Raw genomic sequence first — 8,337 nt, 5'->3', positions numbered from 1 at the left:
TTGAAAAACATCTGGGATGCGATGAATAACAGTGTTTACAATCGAAACTGGCTTGGAAAACCCTACAATGGATCGTTTTCGAGTACGATTGTGGTTTTTTTGCGGCTTGCAGGGTTTTCCAAGTCATTTTCGAATGTAAACATTGTTTTCCATCGCGTGCAAGAAGTTATTCCACATCACTCTATCATTCCATTTTCATCATCATAATTTTTAAGCTCTTCAGCATAATTTTCAACACTTCACCTATCAACGGATGATGAGATCTGGCTTCAAACCTCGGTTAAAAAACGATGTCAGCAGCCCGTTGATGTTTTGAAAATCATACTGAGGAAATTAAAAATTGTTTTGATGGAAACCGCGGTGATTAATAATATTTACATTCGGAACTGACTTGTAAAACCCTGCTTTAAATAGGGGTCTTAATGCTTCCAGGATGCTTTGTCAGCTAGATGAAAAAGCATTCATCGTTTCATTGCAGCATACATTGAATGATTGAATGGTCGTGTTGAGTGCAATCCTCTGGATGCATTTTTGGTTATTTTTACAACGTTGGTAAAATTAAATCGAGCTCCATAGCAATTGCGTTAAAAATCAAAGGAGCCAAACCGTATGGCCAGACAGGGTGAAATGAATTATTTGACGGAATATAGAGATTCCGGAGCTGATTTCTATTCCGGTGCCGTTTCTGATTCCAATTGTGTAATCGAAATTAGAATCGATTCCGTGAGACGCAATCCGAATCGGGTAGTTCCGATTCCAAGCTCCCACCACTACTGCACCATCTTTGACGTTGCTGTCTGTGTTCGCCAGGGTTGTCTAATCGCGACCAGCTCCAAACCAGCTGTCAGCTGCGGATTGACAGGGCCGAACGAAAACATAAACACGGTGCAAAATTTACACAGCCCATACCGGCCGAAAAAGCGATAACGTGCAACGTGCGCCTTCCCGTCGCGTCGGGAGGAACGGAACGGAACGGAGGAAGTGCATACACAGCAGGGAAAGTAAAACTATCGATCCACTGCTTCCCGTGCGGTGCAGCTGCGCGACCTCAGTACACAAACCGTCACAGCTTCGATAAGATTGGCGGCGTGCGAAGAAGTTGTGTTCTCGTTTTGTGCTTACTTCGTCGGCAACTCGTCGGTTCGGTGATCCGTTTCGTGGTTCCTTTTGATTATACCCAGCAGCAGCATGTCGCTTTCCACCCTGTACAAACGGGCCCTCGTGCGCTATCCCGTGCTGGTGCAGTCCGTCCAATCGGGGCTACTGATGGGGGCGGGCGACGTGATTGCGCAAGGATTCATTGAGCGAAAGGATTGGCAGTCGTTCGACGGTATGCGTGCCTTCAAGTTCTTCGGCATCGGATTTTGTGTCGGTGTAAGTATGCGTTGCGTTTTGCGATACTACCCTGGGTGGCAAAAAGGTCGCTAAGAATCCGTTCGCCCCCCCCCCCCCTTTTTTTGTAGGGTCCGGGACTGCGGAAATGGTACGGCGTGCTGGACCGGCACATTGGCACCAAGGGTGGCAGCAAGGCGGTCACGACACTGAAGAAGGTTGCCCTCGACCAGATCGTCTTTGCGCCCATCTTTCTCGGCACACTGATCGGCACGATCGGGCTGCTGCAGGGGCACAATCTGGCCGAGATCCGGCACAAGCTGCGCCACGAGTACGGCGACATACTGCTAACGAACTACTACATCTGGCCGTGGGTGCAGCTGGCCAACTTCTATCTCGTCCCGCTCAACTACCAGGTGCTGCTGGTGCAGTCGGTCGCGGTGTTCTGGAACACGTACCTGTCCTGGAAGACGAACCTGGGCGAAGCGGGACCGGGTAAGCCCGGCACGGTGAAATCGATCGCCCACGAGCCACTGCCGGCCGCCGGGGAGGAAAGTGTGGCATCGTAAGCACGTTGTCGTTGAGGGCGCGTGTGGCCGGATTTGTGTGACATCGGAGAACCGGCTCAAAATTGTGATAATAATAATTTGGGTTTCTGCCCGATTTAATCATTCAGCCGGTAGTGGCTGCAGTGAGAGAACCGTACCCAATTACGGTACGGTGAGACAGGAAGCAACATTGTTGACTAATGTGGCATAACAAGAAGGAAGAGGAAGAGATAGACATTTTTGCAAAGCTTCTTGCTGCAAGAGCTTCTACTAGAATGCAGAAACAGTTGTAATGGTTGTTAAAACGGTAGCTCACACCGTATCTTTGGTAAGGCATGGGAAGTGCAGAAGAAGTATAAATTGCCATATTACTAGCGTTTGCTATCCATCACGCAAAAGGGTAGGCGTGTTAATTCTCTAGATAAAAGACAAAAAAACATTGAGTAAAGGTGTAGGGGGTTTGATTTGGTTTAAAAATCCTGGACTAGCAAACTAAGAAGTGTGTATGAAGGGTATAGTTCAAGCAGCAAAGAGGACACTTCATAGCGAACGTACCGATTTTATCCACGCGATGCCATTATAATGTAACAATTATATATGCTTCCCCATTTCCACACTTCTGTAACATCGCAATGACACCAAACTGATACAGGTTATTTGAATATGATTTAAATAGCTTTAGCGAATAGTAATGCAGCAAGCAAGTTAATCAAAAAGTTCCTTTTTTGTCGTTTGAAATTCGTCCAAATCGTTGTCGAATGGTTCAACAATAAACAGGTCTTTCACATCCACAGCAACTGTCGTTTAGAACGGTTCATTATTTTTATTGCTACTTTCGCTTTGCTAGTACAATCCTATCTACTTTGTTACTTTCGCTAACTTTCGCTAGCTTTTTCTTAAGTACGTTCACTACACTTTTTTGCAACTTTAACAACGTATGCCGCATCACTGCTTCATTATTCCCCCCGCTGCGCCCTGCTCGAGATTGTGCACCATCTTCATGAGACTGTCCGCCTCGTCCCGCCCAGTGGCCAGCACGATGCTGCGGAACGCACCATCCTCCCTTGCCAGCAGCTCGGCCGGCCGCCCAAACTCGACCGCCGTACCGTCGCTCATCACCAGCACCCGGTCGTAGTCCATGATCGTGTTGAGCCGGTGCGCGATCGTCAGCACCGTACACTGGGCGAACTGCTCCCGGATCGTGCGCTGTATCAGCCGGTCCGTGTCGGGGTCCACGTTGGCGGTCGCCTCGTCCAGCACCAGTATCCGATTGCCGCGCAGGATCGCACGCGCCAGACAGAGCAGCTGCCGCTGGCCGACGCTAAAGTTTTGCCCGCCCGCCGCCACGTACGCCTGCAGTCCCAGCCCGGCCGACGATTCGCTCGCCAGCTCGCGCAGCTCCACCAGCTCGAGCGCCCGCCACAGCGCCGCGTCCGGGTAGCTCTCGAACGGATCGAGATTGCGGCGCAACGTGCCGGAGAACAGGACCGGATCCTGCGGTATGATGGAGATGTGCGAGCGGAGCTGCTCCAGCGGGACGTGCGCCGTGTCGGTGCCATCGATCAGTATGTCACCCTCGACCAGCGCCATCCGGAACAGGGCGGCAATGAGGGAGGACTTCCCTGCGCCCGTCCTGCCCACGATGCCCACCTTTTCCTGGGCGGCAACCGCAAAGCTAAGCCGGTGCAGCACGGCCACATCGTGCTCGGCATAGCGGAAGCTAACGTTTCGGAACTCGATCCGCCCGTGCTGCGGCCAATCGGCTGGTACTGGAACGACCGGCAGCGGGGCTACGGTTTGGGACCGTTCGGCCGGCAGCTCCCGGTACTCGAGCAGCCGCTCGACCGCGATCAGATGGTTAAACATTTCCGCGCTCTGCCGGATGCCGAACTGGAGCTGGCTGCCGATGCTACCGATCTGCGTGATGGCGAGGCCGACGCGCGCACCGACCGCATCCTCATCCAGCATCAGGTAGCTGAACGTGACGATCGCGAGAAACAGAAAGAAGATGCTGTCGAGAAAGAGGCCAAACGCGATGCGCCCCGAGTGAAACATAAAGTACGCGCCGGTGTTCACGTTCTGGTGCGTGTCGAACTCGCGGATGAGTAGCTCCTGCACGCCGTAGGCCCGTATCGTCGGCAGCCCGGTCAGGGTGGCCGCAATGTGCGTGAAGATGGGCGATCTGGCTGAGAAGAAATGAAAGCGAATAGTGCCACAAACGATTACAAACAGATTTGATGCTACTTGGGTGTCGGAGGCGATGTGCTACTTACTTATTCCCTCGAGCCGGCGCGTGTTTTGTGACGTGCGCAGGTACACTCGGCGCGCAAACAGTAGCACCACGAACAGCAGCATGATCGGTACCATGAAGAACGGTTGCACAAACACCACCACCAGCATGGCGCCGGCAAACATGAGCAGTGTTTGCGTGGCGTCCAGTATCGACTTGGGCAGCATGTCGTCCATCGCGCCCATATCCTTGGAGAAGCGGTTCAGGATGCGGCCGGACGCGTTCGTCTCGAAGAAGCGCATCCGGGCGCCGATGAACCCCGAAAACACGGCATCGTGGATGGACTGTGAGGCACGGGCGCACGCCTTGTAAAACCCAAAGGCACGCAGTATGGCCACGAAAAAGATGGTGCCCACCAGTGTGGCATGCACGAGAACGCACATATCTCTGCTGAGTTGGTGGCTGGTGGGATCGTCGGCCTGCTGCTGCTCGGTTTGATTGCGATCGGGCGCAATCGGCCGCCCCGAGCCGGCAGTTTCCTCCAGCCCGGTCCAGTACGACAGCCACCAGTCGGCCACGCTCACGATCAGCTGCGTGATGGCGAACAGGAGCACCAGCCCGACAAAGATCAGCCAGCTGCCGGCACTGGACGCGTACTGCAGAAACACCGAGCCCGGGACGGTTCCTTGCGAGGACGCTTCGAACTTGTTCTTGGCCGCCTCCTGCTCGTCCCCATCGCCGGCGTTGAACTCCTCGAGCGTTACACTGTCCACCGTGACGGTGGATGCGGTGGAGGTGTGTGAAATCGTGCGATTGCTAGCGGGATGCGTGGACGCGTCCCCGTCCATGCATTCGGACGACGGCTCCAGATGTTCCAGCTCGATGCCACGCTGCTGCAGCTCTTGCGGTGTGCCTTGCGCCTCTACCCGACCCTGTCAATGCCAAACGGTCAATCATTAGCATGTTTAAACGCACGAAAAAACCCTTTACCACCCAACAGTACCTCCTTCATGACAACGACCCAGTCCGCCTGCTTCAGAAAGTGAACCTGATGCGTCACCAGTATGCGCGTTGCGTTCGGGTTGCGCCGCTTCAGGAAGCCCCCGTTGCCGATGCACAGCTCGAACAGGTGTTTGGCGACGTGCGCATCCACCGCACTGAGCGGGTCGTCCAGCAGGTACACGTCCGCCTGCCGGTAGACGGCCCGTGCCAAGCTGCCAAAGGGAAAAAGGGACGTCTGTTTAATGCAACATTCTAAGCGGCTTTCCACTCTTTCCACGCTTACCAGATGCGTGCCTTCTGGCCACCGGACAGCGAAACGCCTCGCTCGCCAATCACGGTCATATCACCCGCCGGCAGATGGGCCAGATCCGGCTGCAGGGCGCAAACCTTCAGCACCTGCCGGTACCGGTACTGGTCGAGCTGTTCACCGAACAGAACGTTCTGCCGCAAACTGCCGGTAAACAGCCACGGTTCCTGGCTGGCGTAAGCGATCGAGCAGCCGCGGGCCAGCTGCAAACGGCCACTCTCGACCGGTAGCTCCCGCAGCAGCACCTGCAGCACGGAGCTCTTGCCCGAACCGACCGGCCCGACGATGCCGATCAAGCTGCCCCGCCTAAACTGAACGCTCAGCTCGGACAGGGTCGCCGGCGGCACGACCTTCACCCGCTCGCTGTCCACCTCACCCGGCACGGTCCAGCGGGCGGTCAGCGCACGCAGCTGGATGGCCACCCCGTCCGGCAGCGGCCCGTCCGTTGGTTCGTTCAGCAAACGGCGCGCCTCACTCACGGTGCCATTTTCCTTCTCCTTTCCAGTGGCTTGGTTCGGTTTTGCGGGCGCCTGCACCTCATCGTACTCGAGAAAGCGCTGCAGCCGCCGGGTCGCCACCAGCCCTTCCCCCAGCTCGGCAATGCCCCGGCCGAACAGGCCGGCCATCGTGTAGGACACGTTGGACAGGTAGCTGGCGGCGACGAACACCTTCGCCGCGGTAATGTCCTCGTCGAGCGCTATGAACGCCAGCATCACGCCCAGTATGGCGGCCCGGGTGGTGAACAACTGGAAGGACATGTACAGTGCCCGCAGGTAGCCGCTCTTCAGCACCTCCCGCATCTCGTTGCGCCGTGCCTGGGAGATGAGCTTCGCGAACGGTCGCTCCCAGGCGTACAGCTTGATGACGGCGATGCCGGCAATGATTTCGTCCATTAGCCGGATGCGCTCGTCCGTCTTGAGTGCGGTGCGCAAACGGTACCGTGACGTCAACGTGCCAGTATATGCTGCAAAGCGGGAGGGAGCAGATGGTAAGGCAATTCAGAGTACAGTGCGATTAAAGGAAAAGCTTAATGTTTGAATGACGATTTTCCCTGTGAATCCGGTTTTTAAGGTAAAACTGCTCCCCTTCGCGCTCTCAACTCACACTGTATCGGCGTAATGATGACGATCGCCACCAGCCCGGCCACACCGGACCAACCGATCTCGTACCAGAGTAGCACGGAGGCGAGCAGCATCACCAGCGGGGACGTCCACATGAAGCAGACCAGGTAGGACGCGATATCGAACCGGTTCACATCGTTCGACATCAGGTTCACCATCTTCCCGGGCGAGGTGTCGCCGAGCGCGTTGCGCGCCAGCCGCAGCGACTTCCGGTACACCACGCTGCAGACAGCAATCTTCGCCTTCACCCCGGTCAGCACCGAGATGATGCCGTACTGGTTGTCGCACAGGACGATGATGGCTCGCACCGCCACCATGCAGCAGGCGTAGTACAGTGCGTCCTCGCGCGTCACGTTCGATCCTTCGCTGGACGAAAGCAACCGAAAAAAGGAGCAAAATGAGCCGATGGCCGATGAGTGGTTGAGGCGGGCCTTAGCACTACTCACCGGAAGTAGAGCAGCATTCGGCCGAGAAAAATCGGCTGCAGCAGGCGCAGCACAACCTCGGCAAAGAACGCCAGCACGGACAGGGTGACCCATTCCTTCCACAGCGTCCGGAAGATGGCCCTTACTAGGGAGGGGCTGTGGGATGGCGTGTAGCGCTGCCGCTCGAGCTGCCGGTGCCACTGTCTGTGGGATAAAAAAGGGGGGGGGGGGGGGGGGAAGGTTTAAATTTCATCCCGCGCAACACACACATACACCCGATCGTTACCGTTCCAAACGATTGCCCAACCGATCGGCACGATCCTCCTCCAGCGGTGTGTACAGATCGCTGATATCAAACGTTTGATTGTAGCCCTTCCGGAACATGTCCACCGTCCACCAGAAGGTTAGCACTGAGAGGAAGTTTGCCTTCTGGCGAGGATTCGGGCTAAGCCGAACGCGCGTCGCTTCCATTTGCCTTGAGCGGTGGGCTTCCTGGACACTAATGTGATAAGCGGGCGCTCACTTAAGCTGCGGGGGAATACACTTCACTTTACGCCCTTCACTTCAGTCGGGCGAGGAATGGGCGGGAGGGGGGATGGCACTTTAATTAAAATAAATAAAAGCGTTAGTCGGTGGGCAAATACAACCACCGGCACACGGTGGTACCGCGTTTGTCGCACGCGCTAGGCCGTTGTGTTTGATTTATATAAAAAAAAATGGTCTTATCAATGTCGGCGGCGGATGTCCAGCCGGAACACGTTCCAGCAGGTTTGGGCAGCACTTGGCCGGCCGGTTCAACATGCTTTTGTTTGTCTTTCAGATCTTTAAGAGCAAGGGCGCCCAGAGTGGTCTCTCTTTCATTGCGTTCGCTCGGGGGAACGTTTGACACAATGCATTTGCTAACACAAGATTGTTGCGTTGCGATTGTTTCTAATTCGTTTGCATCAATCGTGGGGGGCGATAAAGAAAATAAAAAAGAAGAAAGAGAAAGAACCCCGCAACTAGTAGCGCGTTTTTTTGTGTTTTTGGCTGAACGCCACCACCAACAACACTGTCGCCCTTGCTAATATCACCCACTCTGTGGTTCACATATACACACAAACACACGCGTACACAAACACACGCAGTGGTATGCAAGTTTGTTGTTTGGTTCTCTTTTTACTCCCCTCACACAGCAAGCCGAAAATCAGCTGTTTTACTTGACAACCCTTTCTCCCCACCTCCCGGTTCGTTGCCGGCTGTTTATGACGTACGCGTTTGCACGGTGAAAGACGGGGGACGGATGCAAAGATCCCCCACTGATAACACGGTACACGATGGGCGGTCCGCTGTGGTGAAGGATCGCGCGACGACTGCTGCTGCCGCTGTTTAA

At 55.1% G+C, this 8,337-nt stretch overlaps 2 protein-coding genes across 4 annotated transcripts; one reads left to right on the top strand and one right to left on the bottom strand.

The window, feature by feature from the left end:
* The first annotated feature begins 804 nt into the window (after nucleotides 1–804).
* On the top strand, nucleotides 805–2,677 carry LOC1281391 (protein Mpv17). The gene is made up of 2 exons (XM_321299.6): nucleotides 805–1,374; nucleotides 1,464–2,677. The coding sequence occupies exons 1-2, from the start codon at nucleotides 1,189–1,191 to the stop codon at nucleotides 1,899–1,901; spliced, it is 624 nt and encodes a 207-aa protein (XP_321299.5). The 5' UTR covers nucleotides 805–1,188; the 3' UTR covers nucleotides 1,902–2,677.
* Nucleotide 2,678: 1 nt separating this feature from the next.
* LOC1281392 (ATP-binding cassette sub-family C member 4) lies at nucleotides 2,679–8,317 on the bottom strand. Of its 3 annotated transcripts, none has more exons than XM_321300.5 (8): nucleotides 8,219–8,317; nucleotides 7,252–7,566; nucleotides 6,987–7,169; nucleotides 6,524–6,906; nucleotides 5,396–6,383; nucleotides 5,114–5,324; nucleotides 4,154–5,042; nucleotides 2,679–4,066 (listed from the first exon to the last, which is right to left on the bottom strand). In XM_321300.5, the coding sequence occupies exons 2-8, from the start codon at nucleotides 7,434–7,436 to the stop codon at nucleotides 2,826–2,828; spliced, it is 4,080 nt and encodes a 1,359-aa protein (XP_321300.5). In that variant the 5' UTR covers nucleotides 7,437–7,566; nucleotides 8,219–8,317; the 3' UTR covers nucleotides 2,679–2,825. The 3 variants fall into 3 exon arrangements, with proteins under 3 accessions (XP_321300.5, XP_061497006.1, XP_061497007.1); XM_061641022.1 differs by having other exon boundaries at nucleotides 8,186–8,314; XM_061641023.1 differs by lacking the exons at nucleotides 7,252–7,566; nucleotides 8,219–8,317 and having other exon boundaries at nucleotides 6,524–6,901; nucleotides 6,987–7,126.
* Between the last annotated feature and the right edge of the window lie 20 nt (nucleotides 8,318–8,337).

The sequence above is a fragment of the Anopheles gambiae genome, chromosome 2, assembly GCF_943734735.2.
Source record: "Anopheles gambiae chromosome 2, idAnoGambNW_F1_1, whole genome shotgun sequence".
Taxonomy (NCBI): domain Eukaryota; kingdom Metazoa; phylum Arthropoda; class Insecta; order Diptera; family Culicidae; genus Anopheles; species Anopheles gambiae.
Note: the sequence above shows the minus strand (reverse complement) of the source record. Positions and strands in the feature narration are given on the sequence as shown.

Excerpts from the sequence above, each read along its gene's own strand:
- LOC1281391 (XM_321299.6), top strand. The coding sequence starts at position 1,189 with ATGTCGCTTTCCACCCTGTACAAACGGGCCCTCGTGCGCTATCCCGTG. Across the intron at positions 1,375-1,463 it reads GCATCGGATTTTGTGTCGGT|GGTCCGGGACTGCGGAAATG; the intron begins GTAAGTATGCGT and ends CTTTTTTTGTAG.
- LOC1281392 (XM_321300.5), bottom strand. The coding sequence starts at position 7,436 with ATGGAAGCGACGCGCGTTCGGCTTAGCCCGAATCCTCGCCAGAAGGCA. Across the intron at positions 5,325-5,395 it reads GGCCAGAAGGCACGCATCTG|CTTGGCACGGGCCGTCTACC; the intron begins GTAAGCGTGGAA and ends TCCCTTTGGCAG. Across the intron at positions 5,043-5,113 it reads GGGTCGTTGTCATGAAGGAG|GGTCGGGTAGAGGCGCAAGG; the intron begins GTACTGTTGGGT and ends TGGCATTGACAG.